This window comes from Zootoca vivipara, chromosome 4 (genome assembly GCF_965207765.1).
Source record: "Zootoca vivipara chromosome 4, rZooViv2.hap1.1, whole genome shotgun sequence".
NCBI classification, from domain to species: domain Eukaryota; kingdom Metazoa; phylum Chordata; class Lepidosauria; order Squamata; family Lacertidae; genus Zootoca; species Zootoca vivipara.
The window spans coordinates 63,234,836-63,253,486 of NC_142587.1; the positions used below are offsets into that span (position 1 = coordinate 63,234,836).

Below are 18,651 nucleotides of genomic sequence, written 5' to 3' on the forward strand. Positions count from 1 at the left end.
TTTTGCTGGTTTGGGGGCGGTTGTCCTTCTAAGCACTTGCCAGGCACTTCTAATCCCATGCAAAACCGGGTGTCCACAGCCTTAGCTTTCAGCACAATAGGGGAAGGGCAGGCCAATGAAACGCACCCTCCAGCACTGCAGGTGGCTCTTATCTTAGGCCACTTGGCAGCGCCTGGGACCAGGCACTGGTCCAAGTGCTGGCACTGGCAGTGCATGTGACAGCTGCTCATTCATGAGGAATCGCTCCCATGCGTAGCAGCTGAGCCAAGTGCATGGCTAGAGCAAGAACCTCGGGGGTTGCGACAATTTCAGCATACAATTTGACATTGCAGGCATTGGTAGGGAGTCGTCCTTTTGACAGCTGGGTGGCATCAACAGGGAGAAGAGGAGGGAAGCTCTGGTAGCAGCGCCTCGAAGCCATCAACACAGGACATTGAAGTCACACTTTCAACACAGTTTACTACAGCTCTCTCGTGTGATGTATAAAACATTTAGTGCAACATGGTACAAAGTTCTTTAATAATAATAATAATAATAATAAAAATCCCACACTGTTTCCCCACATCATGCAAAGGTAGCTTGTTTATTTTCCTCTGGGTTTATTGGCAGAGAAAAAGTTGTCCGTAAAGCTTCTTATAGGCAGTGTCCAACGTTTTGAAAAGAAACGAGATCCCAAAACTGGGCAGCAACTTGGCAGCGTAATGGACAAGTCCTCTGCAAGGTAACCTGTGTGATCATCGGTGCTGCTAAAGGGACAATCCTCCCACTTGTGTCTACTGGCTTTGATAAAACATCTGCATATTTTCCAAGAGTCCGCAGCCACAGACTAAAATGAGTGGCCACTGGAGGCCGCTGTGGGACAGCTTTCCGTAGACAGAAGGAGCTGGGAGGGGAAGGGAAGGACTGCTGGTTATATAGAGAAGCATTGATGCTACTAGGTCAGTACAACAGATTTTTCAACGCGAAGATAAAGAGCAATGTTCTTTAGGGCAGGAAATCATCTTGCTGACTTGTTTCCTTTTTAAGAGCTGAATTGAGTTAGAGCTCCTGCCCCGAAGCAGTATATGTACAGGACATTTTACATTTATAAAACAACAGACACAACCTAGGGGCTCTCTTTCTGCTTTGCTCTTCATTCCCATTCACTTTTTTTGTTTCCTCCCTTCTGAATACGCTAGGAAGGCAAGGAGGGTGGAAGGGTGTGTGCGTGCGTGTTTGTGTTCTCAAGTTACACACACGGTGGGGGTTTTAATCTAGGAATAATAGTTTGTGGAGGCAGATTTGGTCCGGGGAACATTCTGAATGCTTTACTGGAATGCTACAAAACCCTCCTTTGCGAAGGAAAGAAGATGATTTTTTGAAGAAGCATTAAAGCTTGGGTAAATACACCAAGTTTACCCAGAGAGTAAGTGAGGTGAACATGTACAACCAGCCGCCTGGCAGAACACATGGATGACATAAAACCTCTGCGTGGACCACTTGCAAAGCACCATTAATTAAAGCAAATGCGTTTATCTCCACAAGATGCTCTGATAGGGGCAATCAAAATTTACGATGTCACTCTACAGGAACAGCACGCTCTGCTGCCCCCCCCCGCCTCCTCCTGCCAAAGCAGCTAAGCAGACTGGCATGTGTCGCTGGCAGCATGTGACCTTACGTAGATTCGGTTGTTTCATGAAAAAGGTTGCAACTAGCTGCCAGGAAGACTTTTAGGAAGACAGCAAAACAGCCATTTTCTAGAAAGCACAACTTTCCCCCCCTTATCCTAGAGACTAGAACCAGGGGATGTAAGAGTGCTGGTCCACCAGTTATAACAAGCAATTCCAAAACAGGACAGGAGGAGCACAGCTGGCTTACTGGGGCAGAAAGTAGGCACCCTGCCTTTACTGAGCCCCAACATTGTTAACACCATGTCTTTCACAGAAAGAACAGCAGGGATGGTTTTGTTATTTGGCCACAGCGTGTCCTTGAAGTCCACTTATTGTGGCTTCAGCAGGGCTGTGGTGAAGGGTGTTGCACCTGGAGAAAGAAAGCTGAAGAAGCAAAATGGCACACATAACGAGAGAGAGGGAGGAGGCTATTCAGAGGCCCTTGCTTGTCTGGTGCAAATTCCTTTGGGTAGTTAGTGCAACTGGAAGTAAAACTTGGGTCAACGTGTCCACACATTCTCTGCCCTATGTTTCAGTATCCCAGAACCAAGTTGGAGCCAGGCCCACTTATAGAGGCCGCCATCTCCCCACTTCCTAAATCATTACTTTGGTCAGTTTGAATGTCTTTTAAAAGTTCAGGTTTCCATCCCTGCAGTCTCCAAAGGCGTGGCAGTGGGGTTTAATAAAACCCAGAGGGCAACCAAATACCTTTCTAGTAAACAGAACTGCGTATAGGCTGTACTGGGGGGAATCAAGGCTCATGGGCTGTACTTCACTGACACACACACACACAGGGTGTTGCTGGAATGCAAGTGGCACAAGCAATTCAGTTGTGGTGCCAATGGCAAAACAACCCTATATGCATTTTCCGTCCCCAAAACAAATCAGAAACACCTGGAGACGGAGGGGAGTGGCAGAGGCGCTCTGCCCTGGAAGAACTGCTGCTGCTGCTTGCTGCTTGGACTATAGGAGCAGTTCTGGTTCTATTCTCTCCCAGAGCAATAGGCAGCCCATTCAGTCCTTTCTGGCCCTCTCCCAATAACAAGGCTCAAGTTCTGTCAAACCCAACCCATTTGATAAAACAAGCTTCCTCGAAAAACAACGCGCCCAGCTTTGGCACAATGAGAGCTCCAACAAAATCAATGTACTCTGGGGATTGTCCTCTGCATAATAATACAAGAAGAATATTGTGTGTCTTTGAGCAACAGAATTACAGGCCAAAGGACAACCGATGAGAACTGATGGAGAGGGAAAGCCCAGTTAGAAAAAACCACTATATACAGTGAACACATGGACCTTTCATCTCTCTTTGCAGTTGGGCTGGGTCTTCACAAGCATTCTGGGGTGCCTGAGTTCCTCCAGTCCCAGAAGTTCAGAGGGACCTCATGGTGGAGTTGAGTTGGGATCCAAAAAAGTACAAAGGTTGAATAAAAAGACAACAAAAACACTTCCTTTGGGTTCCAGGTGCATCTTCACCTCTCTGTCGGCCTCTCACTTTTAATCTATAGTCCCTGGGTGGATGCTGAGGACAGGAGGCTCCAGGCAAGTGGGCGAGTAGTTCAGGTGTGGCTCTTTGATCCACAGCAAGGGGACTCCGTTCTTGCCTTCGGAATTCTTGCTGGAATTCCTGCTTTTGAATCGCACCAGCAATATAGTGATGATGAGGATGCCGAAGATGGGGAAGGGGTAAAAGAACACAAAGTAGAAGAGGGAGTCATTGGAGCAGATGACGGACTGTAGAGACGAGCCTGGAAAAAGTTCACACAGGGAAGGGAGGGTAGAGTTAAAAAACATTCAGAGCAATGAAACTTCACTTTCTGAGCACCCGAGCCTAATGGCCGCTAAGCAAAGGCAATGGCAGCTTAAATGGGGGACCAAGACAAGCTGAACTATGTGAAGCAGCTGCCTTTTTTCCCCTTGGCTTTTCTGCCTCAATACACCGAAGCTGTATTTTGTTTACCCTGTGAAATGGGCACTAAAGTGGGAATGATTTTTTTAGATTCTCTCCTCCTATGAAAAGGGCTCTTTCCAGCCCTAATCTGTTTAAAAAACACACACGGATACACAATGCAAAGGCTACAGCCTGTTATACAGTGGTACCTCTACTTACAAATAACTCTACTTACGAATTTTTCTACTTACAAATGGAGCTCCGTCCGCCATCTTGGATGCGGTTTAGTTAGGATTTTTTCTACTTACGAATTTTTAGATAGGATTGCTTCGACTTACGAATTTTTTCTCCCAATGCATTCCTATGGGATTCGACTTACAATTTTTTTCGACTTACAAATGTGTGTTCAGAATGCATTAAATTTGTTAGTAGAGGTACCACTGTACTCAGAATTTTAGGACGCAAACTTGAGCCGAGCCTTGGAGAACAAGAGTAGTGTCATGCGTATTTTGCCTGGCACTGGGCCACTAGAGCATAAAGAGAGAGCTCCTGCTACACGGGTGGGGAGGGAGGTTGTAACCCTCCAGCTGTTGTTAGACTCCAACTCCCATCACCCCTAGCTGGCAATGCCAATGTCAATAAGGGATGATGCAGGTTGTAGCCCAGCAACAGCTTGGGTTGGGCCACAGGTTGCCCACTTTCATAACTCTAGATTTAACACTCATTACAAAGCCTCTTTGTCTAAAAGCTGGTGGGCTGTCCTACTTTTGGAATGCAACAGGTGCCTCATTGGGCTGCAGGAGACGTGTGTTCAGTGTCATCACAATACATACTCGCCCCTCTCAGCTGATTCAAGGAAAGCTTCAGCTGTTAATCGGCTACACAGAGTGCCACAGTCACTATTATTCTGCAAGTTGCTTCTATGCTCCACCCAGTGAAGTTTGGAACTTCCATATGGTTTCACCCTTGCAACACGCAGCATGATATATGTAATTCTCAACCCTAAACACATGAGCAGAATTTGCAGGTGTTACCAGGAACAGCTGAGGGATGCGAAACGGGACATTCTCTAAGAATAAGGGGACTCAGCCAAGCCCATGCATGCCTTTTAGAGCCAACTGTAATCAACAGTGAGTGAGCCCTGACAGCATTGACAAATTGGGAACTTCTCAACCAAAAGAACCACTGTTATTCAGTTAAGTTCTGGCTTCCCTACAAAACTGAAATTCCAAGATCTACCCCATTAGCTGATATTCTGAATTTACCTTAGCCAATTTCGCTCCCCTCAAGCTGTATTGCCTCTACACACAAAATATTCCCCCCTCCTAAAATGCTCATCATCACCTCACCTGAGTCTTGCACATAAACAGCCATAAGGCCGGAATCCTCCTGTGTGAGCTTGTACCATGCTCCCCTGGGGCTGGGCAGCCACTCTTCCACCCGGCAGGAGTAATTGCCAGCATCTGTAGCCCCTGCCTGCAACACAGTCAGGCGATAGAGCACGGCCGAGAGCCTCTGGAAGCGCAGCCGGCCTTCCCAGGGGCTGGCTTCTCGGCTGAAGATGGCATCCTGGCCTACTCTTAACAAGGCTTCCCTTTCTTCTGCATACTTGCGACCAGCAGGCCCGCTTTTCTCTTTTATTTTCACGCTGAACCACGTCACGGCAAAGCGGGAGTCCCGGCTGGAGAGGGAGAGGATGTTGCAATCCAGATGGAACTGCCCCTGCTCTATCACGGTGAGGTTGGCCATGGTTGTATCCACTTGCAACGAGGCATCTGAAGATGGTGGGAACAAGCACAGAGACTGGTTAGCTTCTCTCACTGTACAGACATAAATGCACAGACATGGCTTCTTCAGGAGGCCTGATCATTGACCAGCTAAGCAGGACTTAATCTCCCTGAAATGGGAACGGAGTTTGCCTGTGAGGGCTCTCTCCTGTCTTCAGGACTTACAGATCCAAAGAGGGAGGAGAAATGGAAAAGAGCAGCCTTTATGGATGCACTGCACACTTTTAGATCATTAAAGAAGGAACTGTAGGGAAACAAAGGGTTTGAGAAGAGAGTAAGCCCAGGACACAAACAACACAATGGGCGGGACTGTGGAGCCTCTTTTATTATACTGATGGCAACTTGTTGACAATGAGTCATGTCTTTGTCCCAATCAAGACACCCTCAGGGAAAGACAAGTTGTTGTTGTGCAGCCTATTCTTTACTCCAAGAACCACCATTATAGAGAGTCATGATGTAACTGGAGATTCTGCCAAAAAAATTATTCTGCTCTCCAGCCAGAAAGAGCTCCTAGAGTAGCTTACAAATAAGCTTGAGGCATCCTGTTGAAGGGTGGTATTTGCATTAACAGGAAGGGCATGGCTACTAGGCTCCTGACACCTCTAGTAACATTCAAATGAGGGAGATCATGACTAAGGGCTGCAGTAAGGGCATATTTATAACACAGCTCCTCCCCACCCCCACGTCTTGTTCACCATTACCAGAGCTGTGTAGGATAGGACCCCAGGGAGCAGCAGAGATGCATACCTGCCAAGTCCTGGACGGAAAAATTCGGGATCGGCAGCCCGCGACACCGGAAGTTGCGTAGACGCAACTTCCGGTGGCGCTTTGCCCTTCTATGGGCACCAGAAATGGCGCCAGCGCCAGAAGTCACTTCTACGCATGACCGGAAACTTCCTCTGCCATTTTCAGGTGCCCATACAAGGGCAAAGCGCCACCAGAAGTTGCGTCTACGCATTTCCGGACACGTGTAGAAGCGACTTCCAGCGCCGGCATTTTCTGGTGCCCATAGAAGGGCAAAGTGGCATCAGAAAAATGGCCGCCGGCAGAAGCGGCTTTAAGGGAGAATAATGGGATAAAAACCTATACGGGAGACCGCCGGGAAACGGTAGGAAAAAAGGAGGTTTCCCACCGAAAACGGGATACTTGGCAGCTATGCAGAGATGCCACTCCTGGGACATAGGAATTGGCACCAAAATGCAGCCAAACATTTTCAAGGGTGGAATTTCATAAGCCCTAGCACAGGGGTCAGCAACCTTTTTGAGCTGTGGGCTGGTCCACTGTCCCTCAGACCATGTGGTGGGCCGGACTATATTTTGAAAAAAATAATGAACTAATTCCTATGCCCCACAAATAACCCAGAAATGCATTTGAAATAAAAGGACACATTCTACTCATGGAAAAACCCGCTGATTCCCGGATTGTCCATGGGCTGGATTGAGAAGGCAACTGGGCTGCATCCGGCCCACGGGCCTTAGGTTGCCTACTCCTGCCCTAGCACATAACAATAGGCACAAGGACTGCTCAATACATAAAAAAAAACAGGGGGATATAGTGCATTGGTATCATTTGCTCCAAGACATAAGGGGGTGGGATATAAGCTATGTTATTAGAAATATGGCAATACTTATACATTCACTTATTAAAAAACAAAAACATTTCTTATATAATTAAGAATACAACCAACTGTATATTAATAAAGCCTCATCAATCTTTTACCCTCCTTCAGACTTTGTACTATTTCACTGGCCTCAGGGTTGGAAAATCTGATCAACAGCCTCAAAGGATGTTTTTGGGAGAAGCAGAGAATTCATAAAAGTAAATGGACAGGACAAATAATTCCTGATGTGTACAAAGACATTTAATTATTTTCGAAACTTGTGAGTTAAAAAGTTTATGGGGCATAATGATTCCCACCACCTTTTCCCCATTCCTCTCAACTCAAAAGTAGCTGTTAAGGTTTCCACCCTCAAACTAGAACCATTGGTCTATCTTGGGGCTGTAACAGGTCATCTGAGAACTTTCAGCCCAAAAGGAAGATTTTGGAAGCTTAGTTGCAATGTGTGCAGCATTCACAATTACTAATGCCTGGAGACAACACTTTCCCCACAGAGACACTTAGCTCTTTCTTCTTTAGCTTGAAAAATGTTTCTCTAGCAAAGATGTTAGTGATAAGATTTTCACGTTCTCCCAAGGGCTGGCTTGCAAATCCTGTCCTCAGCCCTGGAAAATCCTTTTCAATCACAAGCTACGGTACGTTTTGGACATTCCACAGGCACCAACCAGTCTGGCTGAAGCACACAGGGACTGTGAGAGGCAGCTGCACCAATTTGAAGGGTATTTCACAGGCCAAATTTCACCATCTTAAACTTGTGCTGCACGTTAGAAGCTGTGACTGAAATGCGTACAGACTTAATTTAAGCACTTCAAAGCCACATTATTTCCCTAGTTCTTAGAAATTTCTTTTGTACTTTCATTTTACCTAATTTAAAATGTTACCGTCGTGGGAAATTGTGCTATCAGTAAATTCACTGTCAAACTTTCCACATGGACATCTCACCGGTCAAAATGACTGTGTCCTCACACTTCCTTCCTATGAACTCTGAGGTTAAAATCTTAACCTGAGCGACCAATCGAGCATCCAAAGCATACAATTAACTCACACACAATATCACAACAAACCAATGTAAGTTTGTAAACAGAAAGATGTTTTATAACCCCCCCCCAAAAACCCCATTTAAATGCATTAAATCAAAACAAGATGACCTTGTTTTCAAAACATGCCTAAGCTTCCTTTGCTCTTGTCAAGCTCTGGGGCAGGCATTCCCAAACTGCGGCTCTCCAGATGTTTTGGCCTACAACTCCCATGATCCCTAGCTAACAGGACCAGTGGTCGGTAAAGATGGGAATTGTAGTCCAAAACATCTGGAGGGCCGAAGTTTGGGGATGCCTGCTCTGGGGCTTAGGGGCTTAGAGACCTTGCAAATGGGGGAGCAGATGACAGATCCTTCCTCAGTACCAGAGAAGAGAGATGGCAAATTTCAGAATCCTAGTAAAGGATCTCTGAGTGTGGAACACTACTGCATTCCCTGTTTCATATTAACAGAGGTTGTGGAGGGTCCTGAAGATGGTAAAGTGTGTATTACCAGCTCCATCCTAGTGGCTTGGAAATAACCAAAGTCTTAATGTATTAATAGGTAATAAGGTATAAACACAAAGTACTTTGTGTTTACCTTATTTCCTATTAATACATTAAGACTTTGGTTATTTCTGTGCCTTTGTGTTCTGCCTGTGTTATATCACATTTGAACTCTGCACGTTTTGGCAGCATTGGCCCATTGTCTCGGTTTTGTGCCCACCCTATTGGCTTAGCTGAAAATGGTAAGGTGTGATGAATCTAGGCAGAAAAAGAAAGGTGAGAGATATTGACCATGTCCCTACTCCTATTCCCCAGCTTAAAGGGCGAGTGCCAATATTTATGCAGCCAAAAGAGCACCGTCCATGCACAAGAGGGTGGTAAAAGCATGCTTGGGGGAAAACCTCAAGATTTGCAGAACAAAGGGAAAAAATAACTGGGGAGGCAAAAAGCTCCCAAAACCTGGAAGGGGAAGCAAGGACTGTGGGACAGGGGGAAAGGGGAGAGGAAAGAAGTAGGAGAGAACAAAGATACAGCTGCCCCTGAATACTCAGCCTTGGTAACTTGTATTTCTCCAAATATTAAGCTGCAGTTCCTGTATCTATATGGTGTGCAGTAGGGAGAGGCATTCTGTATATATAGAAGCTGGGTGTTTCTCACAGCAAGTTCTCTCACAATAAGCAGTGATTGAACTTTTCTTTCTTGGTGGCCCAAAGCCCTGGACCCACAAATAACTTTACCTGGCTGTTTCACCACAATGGTTGTCAGCCCAGACAGGTCCTCTGCCCGTTTGTACCATGCATTTGTGGGACCCAGTATCCACTCCTCCACCCGGCAGTCGTAGGTCCCGCTGTCCTGCACAGTCATGTTCTGGATGGTGAGCAGGTAGAGGCCCGGAGAGGGGCTTTCCAAGCGCAGCCGGCTCTTCAGATCGTTCAGGGCTGACAGCTCTCCGTATAACAGGGTGGCCTGGCGAGTCAGCTTGAGCACTGCTTCTTTCTCCGGGTGGCCCGATTTCCACACATACCATTCCACAGACAACTGGGAAGCCTGGCTGCTCCGGTTGGTGACCAGACACTCTAAGGTCACCCATTCATTCTCCAGGATCGTGATGTTCTTCTGAGTCTGGTTCACTTCCAAAAGGTTATCTGGTTGTTGGTTTTTAGGGGGTGGGTGGGGGGAAGAGGAAAAGCAACAACATAAAATTAAAAAGAAAACCAGTTGATGACACAACAGGACTTAAGCAGTAGTCTTTGTTTTATACTGGTTCAGCTCAGCATTATATATTTGCTTTTAATGGTATTAATTTAAAGAGGCAAACAAGAGATCCCTCCACAGGGGAAGGCCATCGGGTTCCTTTGTGTTCCACACACTGTTCAGGGTGGCCCTGAAATCATAAGAACAATAAGGCATTTTTGTCCTCCATGCAATCTGCAGACACAATACCTACTAATAAGATTTAGGGATTGCAAATGTACCAACCAGACTATTTGGAATATCAGCAGCAGGTCATCACCAGGGATTAGGAACTTCCTTTACAGCTGGCCTTAATTGGACACAACTTCCTCCAGACTGGCTGCCTGGAGCTCTTTTATACCGATTTAGTGTGATTTGCTCTACAGTGCCAACCACATGACAATGTGATTTCTTGAATAGCATGGGCTCTGATTTTTCTTGCAGGCTTCTCGCCTCTTTCTACAGAACTGAGGTTCAGAGGACTTTCTTCAACAAATGCAAGGACTGAAATGCAAAATGCCACAATGTACTCCACCACAGTGAAAGCATTAAACACCACTCATTAAACACCACTTGAAGCTCTCCAAATGCAGCGTCAGCTAGTTACTGAGGACTAGCCACACTTTGGGCCAGTTACTGAATCTCCTGGCACACACAGAAACCCAGATATTGTACGGCCTGGAAATTCAGGTCTCAGCCTAACTTGTGAGAAACTCCCCTATGTGCTTTTGTAATATTGAGGTTTATTTCTCAATGCTGAGAAAGCAAACGGCCCTGGCTCCTTCCTCTTTGCTTCCTGTGTCAAAACTGTGACCTGTTCTTCTTTCCCAACTCTGCTGCGCCTGATATTAAAAAGCAGGTTGCCCTTCAAGGACAAAATGTTTAGATGCCAACACAAAGCTTTCTGGAGCAATGCTTAACTGCTGGGAATTGCCAGCCCTCCCAGGCTCTGCTCTATAATAGACCTCACCTTTCTGCCTTTCTATTTGTTGGCTGGCAGTTCATTGATTTATTCAATACTTCTTTACTTCCTTCACTTTCCATTCCTGTCAAGGAAAGGATCGCCCCTTAGCAGCCAACTTTCCTCTTCATGAAGCTCTCATTTCTAAGAGCTCAATACATGAGAACAGAAACCATCACTCCACATCTCCACTGGGGCCCAGGCAATAAATAAAATTAAAGTGTACAGGAGGGGAGGAATTTGACACAGAGCTTTCCCAAGCAAACAGATACCTCTCCATCTGATCACTATCAATGAGATACCATCTCAGAGGCATAAGAAGGCCGTCTCCTTCCATTAAAGCCTGTTTGAGCAAACAGGGAAGGAAAACACTTCCTTGCTCATGCACCAGGACCATGAAAATCTAGACTCCTGTAGTCAGAGGCATTCTCAAAGCCACAGGTTTTATAACAGCCTTCCCCAACCTAGTGCCCTCCAAATGTTTTGGATTACCGTGTTTCTCATATTATAAGTCATGTCTTATAATCTTTTTTTCTCAAGAAAATAAGCCTATGGCTTATTTTCGGGGGGTGTCTTATTATTTTTTTTAAAAAATACAGTATGGTACCTCCCCTGTCCGGCGCCCGGAACTGGCTGCTGCTGCGCTGCTGGGCGCGTTGTCGGCGCTTCAGCAGGGCACGCTGCTGGGTCCCGCCGGGTCGGGGCTTCACGCGGCGCGCGCTGAGGCTCTTGCCGGATCCCGGCTCGGAGCAGCGCGCGCTGCGGCTCTTGCTGCGTCCCGCAGCGCCAGCGCCAAGCGCCAACCCAGCAGCGAGACCGGCGGGGACCTGCAGCGCGCGCGACAGGAAGAGGAGGGACCAGCGAGTGGCAGCCGCGGCGGCCAATGAAGGCTCGGCCGGGTGTTTTTTGTCGTTGTAGCTGCGTCCCGCTGCGTCCCTCCTCTTCCTGTCGCGGCTCGGCGCCCGGAACTGGCGGCTGCTGCGCGCGTTGTCGGCGCTTCAGCAGGGCACGCTGCTGGGTCCCGCCGGGTCGGGGCTCCACACGCCCCCGGGTCGGGGCTCCACACGCTCTTGCCGGGTCTCGCCGCCGGGTCGGGGCTCGGAGCAGCGCGCGCTGCGGCTCTTGCCGGGTCAGCGCTTGGCACGGTGCATGCTGCTGGACATTTTGGAGGGGCAGCAGCAGCCAATTCCGGGCGCTTACAGGCATCTTCCTCTTCCATGGCGCCATCCAGACCTGCTCCCACCACTACGGCTTATTTTTGGGGTATGTCTTATATTTCTTCAACTCAGGAAAATCCTGCCATGGCTTATTTTGTAGGGATGACTTAAAATATGAGAAACACGGTACAACTTCCATCTTCCCAGGCTATTCGTCCATGCTGGCTCAAGGCTGATGGCAGCTGGAGTCTAAAACATCCAGGTCAGGAGTTAGGCTGGAGAAGGCTGTTTATAGGCTTTCCCCATGAACAAACAGTATTATCAGTTGTGTCCTGAAAGACTTTCAAATAGCAAAAGCAGCAGTCAGCAGAGTGGTGCAGGCAGGGCAGGGTGGCGTTGCTCACTTGCCTTCCCCACCCCAAGCGTCAATGCCAGTTCCTGAGAGGGAGAGGGGGAAAGTGTGGGGAGCTCAGCACAGTGTGGGTATGGTAGTGGGGCTATTTGGATGCTCCTGCTGGCAAGCCCGCACTGCGCTGAGCCTCTCTTTCAGGAACTGGCATGGATGCTTGCACTGGGAAGGCAAAAGAGCAACACCACCCTGTCTGTGACGCCCCACTGACTGCTATCGAGAAGCAGGAGATCCTGACCTACACATAGCAGAGTGCGAATATGCAGGAGAACATAATTTTGCTGCGAGAATTTACTGAAGGCATATTGCCCTTTCTTTCTCTCAGATTTGCTCTCCTAAATTTCCTGCGACGTGCGGAAGAATGGAAATGGGGCTATAGTGACACTGCCGCACGGATGTGTCCGTACAGCAAACGTGCAGTGGGGCGAAGACACGTTTATGGTGGGAACTTTCCTTTGGGAATTTGCCAGGCAGTGTGCGCAGACAGGAAGTTGCTGCGGTTCATGAAGCTATAGGCATGAAGTTTTGGGCAAGCTTCAGACATGGCAAGTGGTCCGTGTGAGATATTACCTGGCAACTTGACAGTGACTTCCGTCCGGCCAGACACTTCCTCAGCCAGCTTATACCAGGCATGGTTGGGATTGAGCAGCCACTCTTCCACGTGGCAGTAATAGCTTCCGCTGTCACTGACCTGGGCTCTCTGGACTGTGAGGCTGAAGAGCCCCCCGGACAAGGACCTCTCAAACTGCAGCCTCCACCTCAGCCCCTCTTCCTCAGCATAGGTGCCGTACTCAAACACAGAGTTGTGGGTGGTCTTCAGGATGAGCTTCCCGTCTGTGTCCGATGGCCTGTGGACATACCACAGGACGGCAAAGTGAGAGTCTGGGCTGGTCTGAGACTTCACAGAGCAGTTCAGGGGTATGGGCTTGTTCTCCACAAGGGTGATGCTCCGCTTGGATTTGCTGACCTGCAGCTTTGTCACTGGGGGAAGGGTATGGGGGCGGGGGAAAGAAAGACGGAAAGGTTAGGGCAAACAACCACCACAACCATTCAATTATTTTTATTTGTTTACTTGTTCATTCCAACCTATGTATAGGATGCCTCTGCACATGTGACGAGTGCCTTTCTTTCACCAAAGCCAGGCTATACATGCCTGGGAATTTTCTTTCTTTTTCTATCTGGATCTGTTTATAGAGGTGGGGAACCCCTTTTGGGCCCAAGGCCACCCTACCAGGGGATACATGCCAGTGTTGGGCGAGACCATAAGCAACAGTGGGTGAAGCTATGGATGTGATTCGCCTTCATACAGAGCAGGCATAGGCAAACTCGGCCCTCCAGATGTTTTGGGACTACAACTCCCATCATCCCTAGCTAAGTGGTCCGGGATGATGGGAGTTGTAGTCCCAAAACATCTGGAGGGCCGAGTTTGTCTATGCCTGATACAGAGGGCTACAGTTCAGCCACAAGGTTTCTACAACATACAGGCACACCTTCCCATGTTCCACCAAAGCAAGCAATAGGTTTTGAGGTTCCTCACCCTGGGTTTATACACATCTACCTAAAGGTAAAGGACCTGTGGATGGTTAAGTCCAGTCAAAGGCGACTATGGGGTGCGGTGCTCATCCTGCTTTTCAGGCCGAGGGAGCCAACGTTTTTCCACAGACAGCTTTCTGGGTCATGTGGTCAGCATGACTAAACAGCTTCTGGTGTACAGAGGACCATGACGAGGGCCAGAGCGCACAGAAGCACCATTTACCTTCCTGCCGGAGAGGTACCTATTTATCTCCTTGTGCTGGCGTGCTTTCGAACTGCTAGGTTGGCAGAAGCTGGGACAGAGCAACGGGAGCTCACCCTATCAGGCGGATTTGAACTGCTGACCTTACATCTGCTGACCTTATACCTATAGAGTGCTCTCTTTCTCGTCTTTTATCTTAATTGGACTGGCCTGGCCTAGGCTAAGTCCTTTGAGCATCACCTCCTTAAACTTCACCTCTGCTTTGCTTCTGCATCTTGCTCAGCCAGATGGGCCCACAGACCCATTATTTTCTTCATCCCAGTACAGTGGTGCCTCGACTTACGAATTTAATCCGTTCTGAAGGCACCTTCGTAGGTCGAAAAATTTGTAAGTCGAAAAACGCCATTGGAAACGTGATTTCCCATAGGAATGCATTGGAAACGGAAAAATTCGTAAGTCGAAGCAACCCCATCTAAAAATTTGTAAGTCGAAAAATCCCTATCTAAAACCGCCGCGGTTTCCTTTCGGATGTTGAGACATTCGTAAGCGCGCGGCCATTACCCCCATTCATAAGTTGAAAAATTCGGTTGTTGAGTCGTTCATAAGTCGAGGTACCACTGTATCAGGTTTCCAATTCTGGTTCTGGATTCTGGCAGTTGAGAGATGCTTGCTGCATTTAGCTTAGTTAGTTATATCTGCCTTGTGCTTTGTTTTCTCTCTACTTTTTCATGTAATTTTTAGACTTGCACACCTGGCATTACCTCCGTCCTCATTTTCTTATCTGATCAGCTTTTGTGGATGCAAGTTACTTTAGCATTTTGCACTGTTTCTTTCTTAGGACAAAAAGGTGTGCAACTGTATCCTCTTTTTACCACTGTACTTTTCTTCTGTTTAAGATTGCTTCAGCCTTTGATTAACTTCTCTGAATGTGTCAGCAAACAGAAGCTGGAGTTAGCTGAGGAGTTAATTATTCCAGGATAACTGATCATGTAAACAAACTCTCTTAGCAGACTTTACAGTTAACTGTGAGTTTGAAAGGATAATATTTTGTGTGTATGTGTGTGTGTTTAGAAACCCCTGTGTACCGCACCCATCCATGTCAATATGTAGATCATCCCAAGATTTATAAACAGTTATTCAATGGTCATTAAAAAAATATATCAGAGAATTCCTACAGCAGTGGCAAAACAGGAAATCTATTGCAATTCCCATCTCACTTGTGTCTGTTCCTAAACTGTTCCCTGGAGGAATAGACGCTACAAAAATGGAGCTCACAATTTTCTCTAACTGTAGGTCTGGGATTTCATCATAACGAAACCAAAGACAAAAAACGTTGATATAACACACACACACACACACACACACACACACACACACACACACACACACACACACATTGCTACAAGTTTCAAAAGGAGAGAGGGCACCCACCCTGGAGTCTTTCAAAAGCTCCCCAATTCTGTTAACCCTTCCATGCCAGACTGCTTTGGAGGGAATGGAGATTAGGTGAGGCACAAAACATTCTGATAAAAAAAGCACTCTCATGACAATAGAACTTTGCTTTTCCTAATACAGCATGCAAGGTTTATGCATCCTGGCAACACATTAAGAAGTTCCCCTGGAGCCTATATTGCCGCTGGCTTTAATCAGTATGCTAATAAAGACTAGATAGCTGTGCTCTGCAGTGACATGACATATAGAGGAAAGGAGCCCTCATCTCCTCTCTCTAGGGAGCTTCCTTTAATAGGGAGGCTTAGGCTCATACTGCTGAGTAGATACTTTCCACCTTATTAATTTTAGGAGAATAACCTCAGCCACCAAGAGGGGGCAACGTGACCCAGTGCACCTTCCTGGCTGGTGCCAAGAAGAAAAAACATTATTTCATGTCTCTGCCAGTGCTTGGGAGTCCTTGGGATGAAAAAGCAAAAAGGGAAAGGAACCAATTCACAGAAATTCTACTCCTCCCACTGCTGCCCCCCCCCAACAGTTTATTTTTAATTGGTACCGGATTATTTTCTGGCACTGTTGCTAAGGAAACCTCAGTTGCTATAGTAACTGTATATGTTAAATGGGCAGCCTATATCTGCTAATAAAGTACCACACACACACACCAGCGGAGCCACGGTGTGTTCACACACATGTGCACATGCTGAGCATGCTATCTGCCCCTCTGTTTTTTTTTGGGGGGGGAGGGGGCATTTTCTTGTGGCATTCAAGATTTTTGAAGTCCTCCTCCATTTTATTTCCTCTGAGCTCTGAGTTGTGATAAGATGGAAACATGTGGCCGTCTCTGGTTCTGCATTCACATGCTGGGTGTTTGCTCCTTTCCCCGCGGGTGGCTGCTGCTGCGGCGTCCTCATCCTCTCTTTGTGCCCCTTCCTCGACGGGGTGTGGGGGAGGGGTTGTCCCCCCGCCTGCCCCCTCCGCGGCCCGGGCAGCCGTGTCTGTGGGGGTGGCGGCGCGGGGGTGGCGCCGGAAGGATGTTTGGGCACCGGAGGGACCTTCGAGCCACGGCGCCCGATGTCCTTGAGGCGGGCCTGCTGTGAGCTGGGAGGGGTGCGTCCGGGCGGCCGCTGCTCGCCCCGCGGGCCGCGCTGCCTCGGCCGCCTCCTTCCTCCCGGCGGGAGGCTCGTGGGGCGCCTTCGGCGGGGAGTGCAGAGGGAGCGTGCGCTGGGCGGCGCTTTCGGGTGGGGCGCTCTCTCGGAGCCCTCCCCGCAGCCCTCCCGGCGGAGGCTTCCCGCTCCACTGCCTGGCGTTCCAGCGGGGCGACCGCCACGCGGTTTGCGCTGGGGGTGTGCGCGCTTGGGGGGGGCTGTGGCCCCGCTCCTGAGTCGCCCCCCGGGATTGCCACTTGCGGGCCGCGGAGGGCATCGCTGGCGGGGGCGCCGCGGTCGTCGAGGGAGGCTTTGCGGGGCGAGTTGCGCACTCGGCGGCTCCTGCACCAGTGAAGGCTCCGTTTCGGACTTTGGATACCGGGGGATGCCGCGCCCGTCGGGGCGCTCGTCGGCGCCCCTCTCCCGTTTCTCCCGTGCGGGGAGGGGGCGTCGGGGGTGCCTTTGCGCCGCAGCGCTGGATGGGCTTGGGATGGCCCTGGTGGATTGTCTGTTGTCGCCTTGACATCTGTTGTGGCCCCTCCCCTCCCGTGCCTTGGCCCCGCCCCTTGCCCCCCCTGGTTTTGATCCTGGCTACGCCCCTGAACAAGCCATGCACCAAGAAATAAAGAACAGGGAGACAATGTGAAGAGCCACTAGCTGCAGATTGCTTTGGGCAGATGTATCTGAAAGGCACAGAGACACCAAGCACACCAAAAGCCATAGCTGCTTCTGTGTTTCAGGTGGCTCAGCTTGTAGCAGCTTCTCGTACACAGCAAACCAATTTCACGTGTGGAGTAACACAGTTAACCAGTGGCTGCTGCTGCTGAGATGTCAGGAGACCAAAGCCTTTCCGCAACACCTGCTCAATAAGCTCTTGGGAAATAAAGCAAGGACCTGAGAGGAAATCATACTTATGCCCGTTCATTCCTAATCCAATTGCTACATGATCACTTGGTAACCTGGAGGAGTTGAGCAAAGGAGTAGTTAAGCAAAAATAGTAAAGGGCATTAGGCACAGCTTATGTGGACATTAGGTTATTCCCAATGCCACCAGCTACTGCACCATTTTAACTATTTCTGGTCTAAGCAGCAAGGTTGCTTAAATTTGGCAAGGCATAACAAGTCAAAACATGTTAAATATGGGATTTAAGATTAGCTGAGAGCAGTTATGGTTCCCTTGGCTCTAGGGCAGAATGCAATTGCTATCTCTACACACAAAAGAGACCGTCTGGGGACCAAGAAGTGAAGAATGACCTTATCGGAAGCTACTGAGGGAATCTGGCAAGGAGAAATGTAATTATCTACTGGAATTTGTCTGCAGGGATTCAGACTCCCTCCTCACACATCCTTGCTCTTGCAACACAGGAGAGGAACTCCGACTTACAAGTGGCCGACACACACAGTTTAGATTTCTTTGGAATCATCTGCAGTTGGCAAGCAGCTCTGTTATGCCTGTACTAGTAGTTTGGGGGCTATATCAGATACATACTTTGGAAAAGACCCTGATGTTGGGAAAGATGGAGGGCACAAGGAGAAGGGGACGGCAGAGGACGAGATGGTTGGACAGTGTTCTCGAAGCTACCAACATGAGTCTGACCAAACTGCGGGAGGCAGTGGAAGACAGGAGTGCCTGGCCAGCTCTGGTCCATGGGGTCACGAAGAGCTAGACATGACTAAACAACAACAACAAAATCAGAGTCACCAGAACAGGCTATGACAGTATTCATGTGGGGTTGTTTTTTTTAAAGTAGCTTTTTCACGTAGATGTTTCTTTTAAAAAAAATGTGCAGGAGACCAGGGCCCTGCGGGACTTGACATCCTTCCGCAGGGCCTGTAAGACGGAGCTGTTCCACCTGGCCTTCAGTCCAGGCCCAGTTTGACCCCCTCTCTATGGGACCCTGTAAGTTACCTCTTTGGCCCTTTTATCGCCTCATGTGGGACCAACATGAACAGCTGGCCCTGATAAATACTTGAGGTTCCCGACCCCTATGGTTTTAATCCTAATTCTAATTTTTAAACTGTATTTTAATCAATTGTTTGATTGTGTTTTAATGTATTTGCTATTTGATGTTAGCTGCCCTGATGTTGGCCAGGGAG

The 18,651-nt window shown here is 48.4% G+C and overlaps 1 protein-coding gene across 1 annotated transcript in view; it reads right to left on the reverse strand.

The window, feature by feature from the left end:
- Window positions 1-439: 439 nt before the first annotated feature.
- IGSF3 (immunoglobulin superfamily member 3) overlaps window positions 440-18,651 on the reverse strand; it is a 110,239-nt gene continuing 92,027 nt past the window's right edge. The window contains exons 8-11 of the mRNA XM_035116544.3: window positions 12,797-13,207; window positions 9,204-9,611; window positions 4,890-5,315; window positions 440-3,397 (exon numbers count right to left, since the gene is read on the reverse strand). Of these exons, the coding sequence (XP_034972435.2) occupies window positions 3,147-3,397; window positions 4,890-5,315; window positions 9,204-9,611; window positions 12,797-13,207 (1,496 nt within the window). The 3' untranslated portion in view covers window positions 440-3,146. The remainder of the gene's footprint in view (window positions 3,398-4,889; window positions 5,316-9,203; window positions 9,612-12,796; window positions 13,208-18,651) is intronic.